General features: G+C 43.3%; 1 protein-coding gene across 4 annotated transcripts in view; it reads left to right on the top strand.

Moving 5' to 3' along the window:
• ano5a (anoctamin 5a) overlaps window positions 1-19,223 on the top strand; it is a 56,011-nt gene that overhangs the window by 12,429 nt on the left and 24,359 nt on the right. For 2 of the 4 annotated variants that reach the window (XM_080436890.1, XM_080436889.1), the window contains exons 4-5: window positions 583-624; window positions 13,204-13,311. In XM_080436890.1, the coding sequence (XP_080293016.1) occupies window positions 583-624; window positions 13,204-13,311 (150 nt within the window). Of the gene's footprint in view, window positions 1-582; window positions 625-7,251; window positions 7,377-13,203; window positions 13,312-19,223 lie in introns of those variants that run through there. The other 2 variants (XM_080436892.1, XM_080436891.1) reach the window with 2 other exon arrangements.

Below are 19,223 nucleotides of genomic sequence, written 5' to 3'. Positions count from 1 at the left end.
ACACAGAGCCCCTTGGGGATCCAACCTCCATTGTGGCCTTAACCTCTAAACCCTGTACACTTTGTTTGACCGGGGTCCAACCCTCTACACCAAATCCCCACCGAAAGTAGGCATTTGATCAATCGCAGAATGTTGGCCTATTATTTATGACATAATATATCATCAGACTTTAGTCGACTAAATCTACAGTTGATTTAGTCGACTGAAATTCATTTTGGCGGGGCCCTGATGGCGTCGTAATGCCCTGATTGATGCTTAGCTCCGTGCCGAAAACAGCGGATCTACAAGCTCACAACGCACATTGTGAGCTTGGCAGCTGCGTTGCTTTGTCTTGCTTTGCAGTGATTGTCAGTGTTATGAATCTGTGTTAGCTCTAAACACTGTGTGTGTGTGTGTGTGTGTGTGTGTGTGTGTGTGTGTGTGTGTGTGTGTGTGTGTGTGTGTGTGTGTGTGTGTGTGTGTGTGTGTGTGTGTGTGTGTGTGCACACGCGTGTGTGTGTGCGTGGTGATGGAAGGTTTGCCATAATGATTCATTTATTGTTGGCCAATAACTGACTGTCCATTGATTCACTTCCTCCTCAGCTCGGGAGGAAGAGGGCCTTGTTCTTGGCGCATCGCTGCAGGGTATGGCAGGGTAAAACTGGCATGGGAAAAACTGCCTTGTGGTGTGATGCTAGTTTATATGCTAAATGCTACCTGCCTGCCTGTATATTAGAAGAACTGTGAGAAATACAGCTGGTCCTTTATATGGATGGACTCTCCTCGTTGACAGAATAAAGTGTGGTCTTTAATCAGCTTCAGAATATAACCTGCTCTACCTATAGCCTGGCCTGGCATGGACTGGCCAGGCTAATATCTCTTTAAGAAAAAAAAACTCCTGCTCTTGCCAACTTTGGTGACAGATAGGATTTACTGTTCAATCAATTTCAATAAATGCAAAACATTTGTTTTAATACGAATTAACTACATCTAAGACCGAAACATTATATTACCATTAAAGTAATGATTTGCATTTGAAGACGGTTATGTTTTAGGCCCCTGTTTGGTCTTCTCTCCGACCAAACAGGGGTCTTTGTTGGTGTGAAAAAGACTTGCTTTTCAATATTTGGAGTACAAAAAATAATATTAGAAAGAAAAATGTAAGATTCAGCCTTAAAGGGATAGTTAAAATGACTTTTTCTTTCTATGGGTTACGCACCCCATGGAGACTTGAATTCATGGATATGTTTTAGTTTTTGTCTCATTCCTAAGACAATAATTTGATGACCGGCAGCGGTTCCGGTTGGAGAGACAAAGAGTCTCCTTTGTGTCTCCTAAATATTTTTGGGGGGTGAACTATCCCTTTAAGTCAATACAAAATAAACCATCAGCATAAGGCTGATCTGGGTACAGCAGGTTACATGTGTGTGTCTTCTGAACAGCATGGGGTTTGCAGATCTGATGTGGCTACAGGTGAACAGCATGGTGTTGTGGTGTTGTAGATCTGATGTATTGTAGGTACAGGTGAACAGCATGGTGTTGTAGATCTGATGTATTGTATTGTAGGTACAGGTGAACATCATGGTGTTTGTAGATCTGATGTATTGTATTGTAGGTACAGGTGAACAGCATGGTGTTTGTAGATCTGATGTATTGTATTGTAGGTACAGGTGAACATCATGGTGTTTGTAGATCTGATGTATTGTATTGTAGGTACAGGTGAACAGCATGGTGTTTGTAGATCTGATGTATTGTATTGTAGGTACAGGTGAACATCATGGTGTTTGTAGATCTGATGTATTGTATTGTAGGTACAGGTGAACAGCATGGTGTTTGTAGATCTGATGTATTGTATTGTAGGTACAGGTGAACATCATGGTGTTTGTAGATCTGATGTATTGTATTGTAGGTACAGGTGAACAGCATGGTGTTTGTAGATCTGATGTATTGTATTGTAGGTACAGGTGAACAGCATGGTGTTTGTAGATCTGATGTATTGTATTGTAGGTACAGGTGAACAGCATGGTGTTTGTAGATCTGATGAACGGTGGTTTGTGAGAGTGGTAAAGGAACATTTCACTTGTTTTCTTCTCACCTGTAATGATGATCAGCATGACTGAACACAGGATAAATAACACACGCACACGCACACGCACACGCACACACACACACACACACACACACACACACACACATACACACGCACGCACGCCCGCACGTACACACACGCACGCACGCATACACGCACGTACACACACGCAGAGCGTACAGTGTAATCATGGCCCTGCCCTGTGCTGATGATAGGTTTCCGTGGTAACACAGTCTGAAGAGTCTCACATGTGGTTTGGTCTGTAAGTAGAATGTTGTCCTTTTTAATGACGAGGACACCCATCACCACATGGTCCACAGCTCCCTGTAGCACCCTGCTACACCCATCACCACCCACTCCACCCCCCCCCCCCCTAACAGCACCCCACACCCTACACCCCCCCCCCTAAGAGCACCCCACACCCACACCACCCTACACCCCCCCTAAGAGCACCCCACAACACCCATCATCACCACCACACAGCTTCTCATTTCCCATGAGGCGCTGCCTGCTTTCAGTTTGACGTTCAGCAGCTCTCCACTCCAGATCATACATGGGCAACTGGTGGCCCGGGGGCCACATGCGGCCCCCACCTTCACTTTAATGCGGCCCGCAGGTTAATATCAGAATACTGATATATTGTTGATTTCAGCCGTTACAATTCCAAACATGCAAACATGACCCGCTTTAATTACTTCAGTCTATATTAGTAGCTTAATGACTAGTATTACAGTCTTATTTATGTCCAATGTGTTTGTATTTAAGTTCATAAAGTTAACATACTGTAAGTATAACTAAATGCATTTGAAAATGTTACGTTTCAGGATTCCAATAAAAAAATAGCACCAAAAAAATCTGAATTCAAAAAAAAAATGGCAAAAATGGCAGATCTACGAGCACAAAACGCGTCGCAGTGCGACGCGTTTCGAGCTTGTAGATCAGCTATTTTTGCTACTTTTGTGTGACATAGAATGGTGGAAAAAGTTTAAATGCAGGGATTAGAGGTAATACGTGTCTGCCCGACAGTATATGCAATGTGTCTCTCTGGAGTGAGTGTGGAAATATAGTGGCCCTCTACATTGCCCAGCCCTGCTCCAGATGAAAGGCCATGATGATTAAAGTGCTCTGTAATGACTGCAGTTTAAATGACATTTAGAACGTCTCAGTGGAGTGTCTTTGAACCTGAGCGCAGTATAAATGACATTCAGAACGTCTCAGTGGAGTGTCTTTGAACCTGAGCGCAGTATAAATGACATTCAGAACGTCTCAGTGGAGTGTCTTTGAACCTGAGCGCAGTATCAATGACATTCAGAACGTCTCAGTGGAGTCTCTTTGAACCTGAGCGCAGTATAAATGACATTCAGAACGTCTCAGTGGAGTGTCTTTGAACCTGAGCGCAGTATAAATGACATTCAGAACGTCTCAGTGGAGTGTCTTTGAACCTGAGCGCAGTATAAATGACATTCAGAACGTCTCAGTGGAGTCTCTTTGAACCTGAGTGCAGTATCAATGACATTCAGAACGTCTCAGTGGAGTCTCTTTGAACCTGAGCGCAGTATAAATGACATTCAGAACGTCTCAGTGGAGTGTCTTTGAACCTGAGCGCAGTATAAATGACATTCAGAACGTCTCAGTGGAGTGTCTTTGAACCTGACTGCAGTATAAATGACATTCAGAACGTCTCAGCGGAGTGTCGTTGAACCTGAGTGCAGACGGCTAGAAAGGTGTTTTTATTGACACCATGCCATGGTCACATGACATGATCCACACCCTGACTGAACACAACCCTTCCATGGGTTCTTCTGAGAGCAGCGGTGGGACACAGTATAGCATGATGTGCTTTTTAAGGGCCTCTACACACTGCCAGATATTTGAAGTGGGCGGGGAGTCATCAGATCGTTAAGCACTTCACACTACACAAGTCTTTTTCTTGAAATCGGCTGTCATATATCGTTGTGGTTTATTTCACACTATATGAGTGATTGCCGACAAGGGATCACACACTGCAAGGTGTTTCACCGATGCAATGCCTTTTTTCCGTTTCCTACATTTAAACAAACTAGACCATACCCGGTGAAGGGCGCAGGCGAAAGTAGTTGCAAACTTGGGGTTATTGCACGTCCTGTTGGTTTAAAAAGTTTAAACCAAGAAATCACAACTTTTCATCAATTAAAAACAATTCCATTCCGAAATACATTTTTCAAAAGTATTTCATGAATATTTTTTTTATTTTTTGCATAAATACATTTTGTGAGCGTTGTGAGCTTGTAGATCTGCTATTTTCACTAGTTTGGGTCCCGGGCAAATGTATAACATTTTTCTTTTGGGTCTTGAGCTAAACAGTTTGGGAACTGTCTTGTCTCAAGAAGACACAAGGTTGAATCCACGTTTTATGCCACATTTCAACCCCATCTCACACTGTCACTCTCTACACTGACACACCTTCAAATAATGATCTTTAAAAAGAAATCCCTTTCCCTCAAACTAGTGAGGCTTATTATTTAGCCTCATATAGAGCAGGTTCTCCCCTCCACCACGCCCGGTAGTTAGACTTCTCTTTAGATGATAAATGTATAGCGGCTAGCGGACAGCGCTCTGTGGCGGCGAGCGGCCTAAGTTAAGGAGGGGTGTGGCTCATGCTGCATGCAGGGAATCCATATGTTATACCGTCTGTAATTACAGCTTTAATTAGAGGCTCCGCCACTAAGAACATCCAGACGCTGTCATGGAGAACATGTGGGTCAGTCACTACTAGACTACCAACCAGGAGGAACACGTGGACATGATAGATAGATAGATAGATAGATAGATAGATAGATAGATAGATAGATAGATAGATAGATAGATAGATAGATAGTAGCACCCAAGTGGTGAACGTGAACCAGGCCAGAATTCAAGCATTGTGATATAATAGTTCATATCAGGGGTGCCATGGGTGGGCCTGGGTGGGCCGTGGCCCACCCACATAGAAAGACATGGAAATTTAGATTTTTGGGTTGGGACACCTCATTAGTATTAGTTTCCTGCACTGTGATTGGCCCATTAGTAGACCCCTAGCTGTACTGTGATTGGCTGACTCTATTGGCTGACTCTATTCAGCACTGTGATTGGCTAGCGAGACACATGATGACATTAATAACCTATAAATAGGATTATGCACAACATTTTTTTTTTGGAAGTGAGCTTCCATCACTATGATGACCACTGTGATGACCACACCGCCCACTTCACACTGGGTGTGATTTCTTATTTATTTTTAATTAATTTTTTGATAAAAAATCTGTAAAGTCAGGCAAAAATAAGAATTAAATAACATAACCCTAACCTAACCCTAACCCTAAAACCGAAATAAAGTAACAAAAAACGCCCCCAAAACGCCCAATATCCGCCCAATAACCACACATTTTCGCGCGTGCGTGCACGTGTCGGGGACACATGCACACGTGCTTGCGTGCTCACCCGCTCCTGCCTAGGCCCAGCCTATACTAGCGTTCTGGCTGCGCCACTGGTTCATATACAGGCACGGAAGTCAAGCTGGCTCCCACGCTAGTACTGCAGGTGTTACCAATGATACTAATGAAGGCTCTGTTCCATTCTGGTCAAACAGAGTCAGGGTGTTGACCCACTGGAAACACTCTGCTACACCGGTGGGTCTCAAAGTGTGGTCCAGGGACCCTCATGGGTCCTTGAGGGGGTTCCAATTAATGGCCCCTTACGGGTGTGTAACTCTGAGAGCGTACAAATGGAACCAAATGGACCCGAAAGGGTCCATTTGGTTCCATTTGGACACTCAGAGTTATTATGATGGTCTTTGGAATTAAAAGGTTTGAGAACCACTGTGCTACACTAAAGGGAACAGAGCCTTCATTAGTATCATCGGCGGTAACACCTGTGAAGGAAGTAAGGAAGAGGCCCAATTTCTTTCTAATATGGCTGCTGTGCATAAAGCCTAGTTCACCCTCCAATCTCTTTCGCCCGCAATCTTAACAGATACTGTACTCGATCAACCCCAGTACTTGAGTCAAAGTATAGATACTCTTGGTCAAATACTCAACTAGTACAAGTAAAAGTTGCTCAGTCAAAATGTGTTCTTGTTGAGCTTTAGTGCTGGAGAGTGACTGACTTGCTGTAGAAGTCATTCAGGTTCTGGTGTGTTGCTTGTCTGTGCGTGTATATGTCTACAGTCAGCTTCAATTTATTCTATTCTTCTGTCATCACAAAACACTATGGCTGCAACACTAGTGGTGCTTTAAACATGTTTAAAACATGTTTAAAACATGTTTAAAGCACCACTTTCTATGTATGTACGGGAGTTGGTTAGTTGTTTTTTCCCCATGCACATCTCTTGCAAACTCTAAAAATAAAACTTTTATTCTGCCAGTCAATAAGCACTCGTTAATCAACACTCGTTAATCAACACTCGTTAATCAACATGATGTTACATCAGAATGTCAACGTCACCATCCTAAAGAAAAGAGACTGCTCTCTGATGTATGATTGTATGCAGCAAACACATTTTATTTTACACATTTATTGATTAAGTCAACTCATCAGTGAGTTGACTTTGGATTACGTCAGTTAAATAAACACATGATTTTACTGTGTAGATTGGGGTCCCCCCCATTGTATCAAATAGGGGGTCCGTGGCCCTAATGCATATAAAAGCGTTTAGAATCACTTTGCTAGTAGTAGCTCAACAGCTGAAATGCTTCAGTCATAAATCATACATGTTTCAGGGCCCGTACTTAGTTGTGCTTGGGGGGCTTTTCTGTCCTCCCACAGTGATAAGGTGCATTCTCTACATAGTGATGCCCCCCCCCCCCCTCCAGGCAGGCTGTGGTACTCAGCTCTGATTACAGCTCACTGGTTGGCTGAGAGAGGCGATGACACTCACTGATGTAGTGATGTCACACCCAGGAGGAGACTCCTTCTCCTTACCATGTCTCTCTCTCTCTCTCTCTCTCTCTCTCTCTCTCTCTCTCTCTCTCTCTCTCTCTCTCCTCTCTCTCTCTCTCTCTCTCTCTCTCTCTCCCTCACACACTCATTCATCTGGTTGTTCAAAGCAAGTGAGGGCTTGTCCTCTGAGAGAGAGGAGAGACCAGGACAGAGAGTGTGTGTGTGTGAGAGAGAGAGAGAGAGAGAGAGAGAGAGAGTAGGAGAATATAACCATTTCCCTGGAGAGAGAGAGAGAGAGAGAGAGAGAGAGAGAGAGAGAGAGAGAGAGAGAGAGAGAGAGAGAGAGAGAGAGAGAGAGAGAGGCGGTCAGCCCTTCTTTCTGCTGATGCATTCAGGGACGACCATGGTGGAGGTAAAGTGCTTCTTCATTTCCCGTCTTCATTATCCTTAATGTGTGTAGTGGACAGACAGACAGACAGGCTGCAGTGTTTGTTGTCCAGACTGTATAGCTACTGTACTGATGTCTCATGATGTATGTATAGTTATAGTGTGAACAGCTGTAGCAGCACAACATTCAGAGTATATTCCAACACACACACACACACACACACACACACACACACACACACACACACACACACACACACACACACACACACACACACAGTGGTTGTCAAACCTTTTCATGTCAAGGAACCCCCAAAATTGATAAGTATTTGGCCGTGGTCCCCCCCCCCCCCCCCCACACCCCCTTCATCTGAATAGGTTTTTTGCCTGGGACCCCCCCCCCCCAGAATGTATCAGAAGAGAAGATTTATGTAAAAGAAAATGTATCAAAATGTTCACCCGTCCTTGGTTCTGGTGACATATAAAAAAAACATGCCCCCCTCATGTATTAGGAGGAGTCACCAGAACTAAGGACGGGTGTTTTCAATATCATGGTTAAAATGGAGTATGAATGAATATCAAATATCTAAATACTGAATCAATCAACTTAAAAACAGTCTGCGGTGAAACACAAAAGCCTGAGTAGTGAGTACACGTTAAAAATGAGCCCAAACATGTTTGAAAGTGAAACATCCCCTTAACTGTGGTAAAGTGGTTGTGATTCTGTATTAACTGATTTGGCTGGGGACCCCACTTTGAGAACCACTGCCATATACAGTGTATTATCCCTGAGGTGGTACATGTGCTCAGCAGGGTGGGGAAGGGGGGGGAGGGATTCTTGTGCTGCCAGTTTTCTCCCAAAAGCCCAGAATCTTTCTCTCAGTCTCTCTGAGCTGGTCTGTGTGTGTTGTCATTGTGCAGTACCACTTCTGACAGTGAGGGGCAGTAATACGGCAACGGACAAACATCCGGCCCTTTACATGTTGTACAGGGGCCTGACATTGGTCTGGAGGCCCTGACATCGGTCTGGCCGGGCCCTGGCCTGTACAACATGTAGGGCAGGGCCAACGGTTACAGTGTTCCTGGCATTGAAACACAGTAGGATTCAACATGTCCGCTCCAGCAGCTGTTAAACACTAGTCTTCTCTCTCAGTACAAATGAAAGCACATGCTGCTGCTGCTATAATGGGAATGTGATGATGGGATGCAGTGTTTACATTTCAGTCATCTGTGATCCTACACAGCAATAATACAGAGTTCATTTCAATGCTTTCCCCTGGTGTCTCTATTTAGGGTTTAATTGTAGGCAAAACTTCAAAAATGTCACGATGCACCGAGTCAGGAGGGAGCAGTGGTGGAAAGTAACTAAGTACATTTACTTAAGTACTGTACTTAAGTACAGTTTTGAGGTATTTGTACTTTACTTGAGTATTTCCAATTTCCAGTACTTTATACTTCTACTCCACTACATCTCAGAGACAAATATTGTACTTCTACTCCACTACAATTATTTGAAAACTTTAGTTACTAGTCACTTTTTAGATATAAATCATGATATTATGAAACATACATTAACCACTAGCCCTGTTTTATACATAGGTTATTTGAAAATAGCCGATCTACAAGCTCACAACGCGTCGCATCGCAAAGCGTTATGAGCTTGTAGATCTGCTATTTTCAAACATTTTAGTAGGCCTACTTTTACTTTTGGTACTTTGAGTACATTTTGACAATACTATTGTACTTTTACTCAAGTAAATTTTTAATTCCCGACTTTTACTTAGTATTTCTATATTGCAGTGTTGATACTTTTACTTAAGTAAAATATCCGAGTACTTTTTACACCACTGGTCAGGAGAGTACAGCACCATACCCAACCCCACTGAGACAGAGGCTCCAATGCAAGCAAGGGATTACAGTATGCAAATAAGCATGCAAATATACATTAGGAGATCTACTGTATACAAGGAGCCAATAAGATCAAACACTGGCAACATGGTTCTACAAACTGGCAAGCAACAGTAAACACAGGGGAGTATAAATATACACAATACTTAAAGGGATAGTTCACCCCCAAAATGACTTTTTTTCCCTCTATGGATTAGTCACCCCATGGAGACTTGAATTCATAGATATTTTTCCTATAAGACAATAATTTGACGACCGGCAGCGGGTCCGGTAGGAGACACAAAGAGTCTCCTTTGTGTCTCCTACCGGAACCGCTGCCTACCGGTCCGCCGGTCATCAAATTATTGGCTTAGGAATATCAATGAATTCAAGTCTCCATGGGGGTGACTAATCCATAGAAAAATAGTAATTTTTGGTGAACTATCCCTTTAACACGTTAAAACCAAACCGAAGCATCAGTGTCATTTTAGATTTCAGCTATATTTATCGTCTCTTCGGGTCCAAAACTGTGACTTGTTACGATTCGAATTCAAAAACATCAAAAGTAGCAGATCTACAAGCTCAAAATGCGTCGCTTTGCGCCGCGTTTCAAGCTCGTAGATCTGCTACTTTTGATACTTTTGTGTGACGCTCTAGTATGATCAAGTAAGGCCGTCAATTTACGAAAAAACACAAAAGGCTAGAATATATATGAGAGGTTTCTGCCTGACAACAACGATATTCTACAAACTGACAAGAAACACAAAACACAGGGGAGTATAAATAGACACGACAGTTAACAGGACACAGGTGAACTCCATGGACAATTAACACATGGTGATTGGCTGAGAGAGAAACAGGTGAAACAATCCACAGGAAGTGTGAGACAAGACAGGAAACGGCCGCTATAAGGACAACAAAACAGGAAACACTAGATCCTTGCTTCAAAATAAAAGGAAGAAAATTGTGAAAGTAGAACCTGCAAAGAACCAGAAAAGACACAAAATGTCACTAGAAAATAAAAGCAACACAACAAGGAGACAGATCACGAAGAACAACTATAGCCGATCTACAAGCTCACAGCAACATGTCATGATGCGAGGCATTGTGAGCTTTTTGAAGATTTTTGTTAATGTAAATCAATCTCAGTGGACCCATAAGGATCATGTTTGTTTACACTCTGAGTTAAAGGAACACTCTGTATTTTGTTGTCCGGGCTGTTGGATTGTTGGAGCTGTGTTTTGCTCAAGGACACATTGTTGGACCAGAGACTCAGAATCAGAGCTTTAGTGGACTGTGTGTTCTGGTTGTACCGTCGTATTTGTCCTCTTGGCTGTTGGTAAAGCATGTTTATCTGATCCACATAATCTAAACAGATGCTATGGTCCATTGTTTACCTGGCTGCTATCCTATATAGTCTCAATGTACAGATTTATTATTGTGATCGTTTTGATAGTTTGGTGCTAGGATCTTGGTTTACCTGGGATCCTATAGTTTACTGAGGTACTACACTGTCTCTCTGCCAGTGGTGTAAAGTAACTAAGTACATTTACTCAAGTACTGTACTTAAGTACAATTTTGATGTATTCTTTGCTTTACTGGAGTATTTCCAATTTTCAGTACTTTTACTTCTAGATCTCATCTACATCATCTACATCTCAGAGGCAAATCTTGTACTTTTACTCCACTACAATTATTTGAAAACTTTAGTTACTAGTTACTTTGTAGATTTAGATTATTATTACAAAACATACATTAACCACTTCAGCCCTATATACATTTCGGGCCATTTGAAAATAGCAGATCTACAAGCTCACATGGCACTGTGAGCTTGTAGATCTGCTATTTTCAACAACAACAAAAAATCATTTGAAAACATGAAATGGGACATTCTGCCTAATGATAGGCCTACTTTCTACTTTTGGTACTTTAAGTACATTTCGATACCAATGCTTTTGTACTTTTACTCAAGTACATTTTGAATTTCCGGACTTGTAACAAGAGTATTTCTACATGATTGCAGTATTGATACTTTTACTTATGTAAAACATTTGAGTACCTTTTCCACCTCTGCTGCATTCTACGTACATGTGTTTACCTTGCTTACTGTAAGTCTCTCTGGATAAAGAGCGTCTGATAAATGCTTACATTGTAAAGTGTAATCCTGACCTTGCTCGGATTAGGATACAGTGTGTGAACTGTGCATGTAGCAGAAACAGAGTATTAAGTATATTTTATGGAATGTTTCAGTCATCAGCATCATGTCGTCTGTGTTTGCAGTGGAAATACATGATTATTAGTACTGTGCAAGTCAGTCTTGTTTTTTACTGAAACAGGATTTGCTCTGCATGTTTTTTGCAGTTTGCCAGGAGCAGTGTTGCCAGATTCTGTGAAAGAAACAAGCAACCAGGTTTAGGAAAACCAGCCCAAAAGAAGCGACTATGGGCCACATGAGCACCTTAACATAATACATCAGATATTTGAAAATGGCAGATCTACAAGCTCACAACGCGTCGCGATGCGACGCGTTGTGAGCTTGTATATTTGCTATTTTCAAATAAAATCTTGCGGGGAAATTATAATAAGCAGATCTGGCAACCCTGGCCAGGAGCTGCACCTCACAACCGCGTTGAAACTGCGTATATATGTTACAGGGAGATTGGCATTCCAGGGAAATTGAAAGGGGAGCGCCTGTTTTTACCACCCACCCAGGCAATTCTGTAGAACCAACGTTAGAGGGCAATGAAGCCACACGCATGCGCATGTGTGTGTGTGTGTGTGTGTGTGTGTGTGTGTGTGTGTGTGTGTGCGTGCGTGTGTGCACACACACATGCACACGCACACATGTGTGTCGTCGTGGATAGTAACCCATAAAAAGATCCATTCTCCCCCTATCGGGTTACAACTCGGACGGGGCTGATTCGACTCAGCAGAGCATCGGCCGGTCGGCGCGGGCACTCGCGCCTGGAGGCGCTCGGGCGCGTCTCCTCGGTCTCAAGCTCTGCTGAGTCGGCGCGCCTCCGTCATGGACAATAACTATTATCACGTGCGGTCCGTGTCGCATCAAAGCCCCACCTCGCGCCTCCTTCTCCTCCTCCTCGCGCCGCCTCGTATCAAAGCCCCGCCTAGCGCCTCCTCCTCCTCCTCGCGCCGCCTCGTATCAAAGCCAGCCTCGCGCCTCTTCCTCCTCCTCCTCCTCGGAGAGAGATATCAGACAGACAGGAGGAGGCGCGAGACGGGGCTTTGATACGAGGCGGCGCGAGGAGGAGGAGGCGCGAAGCGGGGTTTTGATACGAGGCGGCGCCTCCTCGCGAAGCGGGGCTTTGATACGAGGCGGCGCCTCCTCGCGAAGCGGGGCTTTGATACGAGGCGGCGCCTCCTCGCGAGCCTCGCGTAAAAAAACCCTGTCTCGAAAAGCTCCGCCTCGCGCCGAAGCCCCGCGCCTAAAAGCGAGCGCTCCTCTTTCAATTTCCCTGGAATGCCAATTTCCCTGTGACATATATACTGTATACTTGAGGACCAAATGTCCCCACAAGTATAGTAAGATTTGAGAAATGGATGTTGTGAGGAACCCTTTTCCTGGTCCTCACAAGAACAATGCTTTTATAGAAAAAGATTTTTAGAAAAATATTTAAGGTTGGGGTTCATGTTAGTGTTAGGATCAGACATTTAGAGGTTTAGGGGTTGGAATTAAGAGTTAAACATGATGTATACATAGCTGCGTGCCAATTAATGTGTGTGTCATGCACCGGAAAATAGCTGATCTACAAGCTCACAATGTTGTGGGCTTGTAGATCAGCTAATTTTTGGGTTTAGGTTTATGGTTAAAAATCATAAAATTGATGTCCAAAAATGTTGATTTCCTCTCAAGTATAATAATACAAACCTGTGTGTGTGTGCGTGTGCGTGTGCGTGTGCGTGTGCGTGCGCGTGTGTGTGTGTGTGTGTGTGTGTTCTCCTCACAGGTTGATAAACACCAACAGAGTAAAGACTCTGTGTTTTTCCGTGATGGAGTTCGTAGGATCGATTTCGTCCTCTCCTACGCCGACGACAAGGACGACGGCAAGAAACAGGTACGAAAAACACCTCATAGAGCAATGGTTCTCAAAGTGGGGTCCCTGGAGGGGTTCCAGGGGGTCCTCCTCAGTAAATTGAGGAACAGTTTAAACACTGAAGCCTTATTTAATTTTTTGAGGCTATTCGAAAATAGCCGATCTACAAACTCTCAATGTGTTGTGGAAGAAAGCGGCACTCCAAAATAAAACTTGAAAGACACTGTCAGGGCGCGCTCCCACCAAAACATGGTCGGCTAGCGTTAAACGCAGGTTGTGCGCGGCCACAGTTTTTTGCAGCCAGCGGATTCTAAAAAAGGGGAGTGACGCGCCCATGTCACTCACTTTCAGGACCCTCCCCGTAGCCCGCACCGCCTTCTGCCTTGAGCACCATGGTGCTTCCTGAGTCTCGGGACGGTCCGCCTTCGACTCACCGATTGGACAGAGGGGGAAAATCAGCTCCTGCCTCCAGCAGTTTTATGCTTCAAATGGACAAGTCGCGTAGAGCAGATAAACGCACGCGACAGGCGGAAAGATCCGCTCTTGTGTGAATCCACGCATTTACATTGGCAGATTCCGCCCCAGAGGTAAAATAAAAGTGCGGTGGGAGCGCGCCCTCAGTCAGTTTCCATTTCTTTAATCTGACGTATTTTGGTGTTAAAGGAATAGTTCACCCCCAAAACATACTTTTTTCCTATGGATTTGTCACCCCATGTACACTTGAATTCATGGATATTTTTTTGGTTTTGGTCACAATCCTAAGACAATAATTTGGTCTCCAAAGGAGACTCTTTGTGTCTCCTTCCGGAATCGCTGCCGGTCATCAAATTATTGGCTCAGGAATGAGACAAAAACTAAAACATATCCATGAATTCAAGTCTCCATGGGCTGACTAATCCATAGGAAAAATACATTTTGGGGTGAACTATCCCTTTTAAGCCTTCATCAGAGCAAGTTAAAAAGTGAGTACAACATTGTATAGTCTCTTTTTATAGAGTGTACAATCAATCATCGCCACCTGCAGGGGGAGGTTCTAACTTTAGAGTGTGAAATCACAGACGATATTCAATCACAGGCAATAAGGCAATTATACAGTTCTTATCCATCCATTTGATTTGATTTGAACTTTAGTTACTTTGTAGATTTACATTATTATTACAAAACATACATTAACCAATTAAGTCCTACCTTAAACCTCGGCTATTCGAAAATAGCAGATCTACAAGCCCACGACGTTGGTGAGCATTTTAGCAACCTACTTAAACTTTGGTACTTTAAGAATACTTTAATAGCAATACTTTTGTACCTTTACTCGAGTAGAGTTACATTTGGAATATGGGCCTTTTACTTCTCATAGCACGACACAGAGTGCTATTTTAGTTTTTATCGTGTTTTTTTTATGCAAATCTTTGAATATATATTTTTAACTCAAATCTTTGCTTCTGGGGGATTCTACAAAATGTCTTCTAAATCCTAATTTTTTTTTGATAAAACTTATGTTGCTATAATCAGTGGTTCTCAAACTTTTTTTCATGTCAAGGACCCCCAAAATGATATGTATTTGGCCACGGACCCCCATCTTAAAATATGTTGCTCCAGGGACCCCCAGAAACAAAGATTTGAGTTAAAATGTCCACTTTAAAACATAATATTCAAAGATGTGCACACATTTTCCATGATTTTCAAACAAATAGCAGATCTACAAGCTCATAGCGCGGCACTCGGTGCCGTGCTATGAGCTTGTACAGTATCTGCTATTTTTGAATAACCAAATAAATCTTAAAATGACACAGATGCATAGGCGGTGGGTAATGAAGGCTAGGGTAGCCTAAGGGCAGGTACAGAACGTAGGACTTTAAAGTGGTCGGGGAGTCGTCTGATCGTTAAGCATAACACACTGCAGGAGTATATTTCTTGAAATCGTCTCTCACATATCCTTTTGGTTTTCACACTATACGATTGATCACCGACTAGGGATCACACACTGTAGGATAGTTCACTAGGATTCTATCCAGACCTGATACATACATTTGTTTTTATTCCAATTCATTTTAACCGACGTCTCATGAAAACGTGCACAGCTCCCGTGATATGCGCGAGACCGAGACAGGACGCTATGATTGTTGAAATTAAATAATTAATTCTCTATTTCTCTGTCTGTCTGTATGTATCTCTCTCTCTCTCTCTCTCTCTCTCTCTCTCTCTCTCTCTCTCTCTCTCTCTCTCTCTCTCTCTCTCTGAAACAAGTCAACCAGCTTAAAAGTGCGCAATGAAACTCAGTAACAGCGTTGCCATGTCCGCTTATTATAAGCTACTTTGGGCTTGTTTTTTCTGTAGAGTTGCTTGTAAATATTGGTTGTTGCGGGGTACGTTTTTTGGGCTTATTTGTGTACTGTGTAGTTGCTTATTTGTTTCCTAATGTTGTTTAAACCAGTGGTTTAAACAACACATAATATGTATTTGTCCGCAGACCCCCCTTCTGAAAATATGTTGTGCCATCATAGACCCCCATACAAGATTTGTGTGGATTTGGAAAATATTCCACAATTTTCTCAAGATCTTTCTTTGAAAATAGCTGCGACGCGTTGTGAGCTTGTAGATCGGCTATTTTCAAATATCCAATGTATTTGTAAATAGGTTTAAAGTGCTCAAGTGGCCTTTTCTTGGGCTTGTTTTCATAGACCTGGTTGCTTATTTCTCTCGCAACATCTGGCAACGCTGTTCACAGCGTGTGTCAAACGCATGCTGCACTCACAGACACACACACACACACACACACAGAGCTCACGCTCGCTCGCTCTCTCTCTCTGTCTCTGTCTACAATTCCTCTAAAATAAACAGCCCACCAGGCTCGCTCACTTTCTCATTTTGTTTTATAATGTTAACTTAATACAGGACTGGACGGTAATATTGCGGTAGGGACTGTTTGTTGTGGTCAGATCCAGCGACGCTCCCCTGGCCACGGTGGCTGTAATGTGCTCTCATTGGCTGTAGCGTGGATATCCTCGCAGACCCTTTCATACTGTATGATACTGTCCGATCTCCTGTCTGCGACAGGGCCGAATAACTAACCAGATAGATATTTGAAAACGGTCGCAAAGCCATCCCAGAGCGGATGATCACGGCCAGATCGTGTCGCTGTGCCTTTCACACACAGCGAGCATTATCTCGCCGATCAAAGGCCGATCTGCGTCAGATCGGGAGGTTTTGTCGGCGAGCGCCAAAAAAGGTCGCAGACAGCATTATCGGACCAAATGTCCTGCAGTGTGTACCTGCCTTAAGGGCAGGTACAGACTGTAGGACTTTAAAGTGGTCGGGGAGTCGTCTGATCGTTAAGCATTACACATTGCAGGAGTTTATTTCTTGAAATCGGCTGTCATATGTCGTTGTGATTTTCACCCTATAGATTGATCCCCGACCAGGGATTACACACTGTAGGATAGTTCACTAGGATGCTATCTCCAGAGTCAGACCCAATACATACATTTGTGTTTATTCCAATTTATTTTAATCGACGTATCCCGTGATATGCCTCTCTCCCTCTCCCTCTCCCTCTCCCCCTCTCTCTCCCTCTCTCTCTCGCACGTCAAGTGCGCTGAAGTCAGTGACAGCGTTGCCATGTCCGCTTATTATAAGCGACTTTGGAATTGTTTTTCTGTAAAGTTGCTTGAAAGTGTAGTTGCTTTTTTGGCCTTGTTTCCTAATATTGTTTGAACCAGTTGTTCTCAAACTTTTTCATGGCAAGGGCCCCCAAATTAATAATAATAATTAATTGTCCGCAGAGGCGCAGACCTCCCCCTTCTGAAAATATGTTGTGCGTGCCATAGACCCCCATACAAGATCTGTGTGGATTTGGAAAATATCACCCCCCCCCCCCCCCACACACACATATCGCTCGCTCTTTGTGTCTTTCTCTTTCTCTCTCTCTCTATCTCTGTGCAATAGTCTCAAATAAACAGCCCCCTTCGAGCATGCTCGCTCACTCTCATTCTGTTTTATAATAATGTTTAACTTAGTACAGGACTGGACGGTAACTATGAGGGGGATCTGTTTGTTGTGGTCAGGTGCTGTAATGTGCTCTCATTGGCTGTAGCGTTCATCTCTTTGCAAGGTGGTCGCAGCTCCTTTCATACTGTATGATATTGTCTGCTGTCCTGTCTGGGACAGAGCTGAATATCTAACATGGTAGTTATCTGAAAACGGTCGGAAAGCCGCCGCAGAGCGGATAATCGCGGCCACATCGTCTCGCGGAACCTTTCACACAGAGCGAGCATTAGCTTGCCGATCAAAGGCCGATCTGTGTCAGATCGGGAGGTTTTGTCGGCGAGCGCCAAAAAATGTCGGCGACAGCAATATCGGACCAAATATCCTGCAGTGTGTACCTGCCTTAAGCCTTCCCAAATGTTCTGCTGGGAAATTCTAGGAATTGTGCAAAATATATATAATATATGTGCGCTGCATTATTTAGTTAATGTTTTGATAATAAATCAGTAAAATCAGAATTAAATAACCTAACCCTAACCTAACCCTAACCCTAAAACCAAATGGATTCATTCAATCTGAGACAGTATAGAATGTAACCACTGTAAGCGTCCCTGTGTGGTTACATTTTTACCCTCTCAGAGTTACAAATGGATAAATAAACACTGAGGATTCATTCTCAGTGTTTCAAACCCATTCAAACCCAAAGTTTGAGGTCCACTGATATTATAGCAACATAAGTTTTTCCAAAAAAACTGTCTAACACTGTGAAAAATAGCAGATCTTAGCAAGCTCATAGTGCGAGTGCCGCACTAACACGGATACGTTACCGGATTGAATGGGTTAAAATAAGTCCAGGATTGTGCAGAGTAACACGTTTCCTCATGAAAGAGAATGACATCATAACCTAAACTCTTTAGACAAGCTGTTAGTGTCAATAAAGCTCTGAAGGAATGTTCTGAGGTCAGTCTAACAGTCACATGACCTTCTGTTCACACACTTTATTATTATTATGAATACTTCACTAGCGTTACTGGGGAAATACTCATGATTAGAGCAAATGAAAGAAAACTGTGGTGTGTGTGTGTGTGTGTGTGTGTGTGTGTGTGTGTGTGTGTGTGTGTGTGTGTGTGTGTGTGTGTGTGTGTGTGTGTGTGTGTGTGTGTGTGTGTGTGTGTGTGTGTGTGTGTGTGTGTGTGTGTGTGTGTGTGTGTGTGTTAGTGCAAGGGTTCCCAAACTTTTTCAGGTCGGGAAACCCCAAAAAAATCATATTTGAACTGGGAACCCCCCACCCTGACAAGCACTTGGAATTGTAGGAGTTGAGGCATTGTATTTAGTTTGACTCGGTTCCACTGATAAACATTGTGAAAATAGCAGATCTACAGTGAGCTTGTAGCTATTTTCACAATGTTTGCCTCTTTCTTAGATGATATATGATAATTTTGCCAATTTGGTATTAAAAAGGTCTTAACTCATTGAGTGCCTGAATTATTTCTGGCTATTTCTGGCCAGTACGATTTTTTATTTATTTTTTCAAAGTAAAAAAAAAGTGCTTAGGAAGCGAGATACACACACACACACACACACACACACACACACACACACACACACACACACACACACACACACACACACACACTCACACTCACACTCACTCGCATCACTCTCCATCAGTGACTGGAGAGTTTCCATCAATCACAGCAGGAAGTCCACTTCCTGTGTGTCATCATCATGTCATAGATGTGAGCTTCCCTCCATCCGTACGACGGACGTTGTGTCAGCAAAGCTTATCAGAGACGCTGAACATTCCAAGTCCAACCAGGGCCTGTTTCACATGCTACTGAACCAGGGCCTGTTTCACATGCTACTGAACCAGGGCCTGTTTCACATGCTACTGAACCAGGGCCTGTTTCACATGCTACTGAACCAGGGCCTGTTTCACATGCTACTGA

The sequence above is a fragment of the Gymnoscopelus braueri genome, assembly GCF_963280865.1.
Source record: "Gymnoscopelus braueri genome assembly, chromosome: 9".
NCBI classification, from domain to species: domain Eukaryota; kingdom Metazoa; phylum Chordata; class Actinopteri; order Myctophiformes; family Myctophidae; genus Gymnoscopelus; species Gymnoscopelus braueri.
Note: the sequence above shows the minus strand (reverse complement) of the source record. Positions and strands in the feature narration are given on the sequence as shown.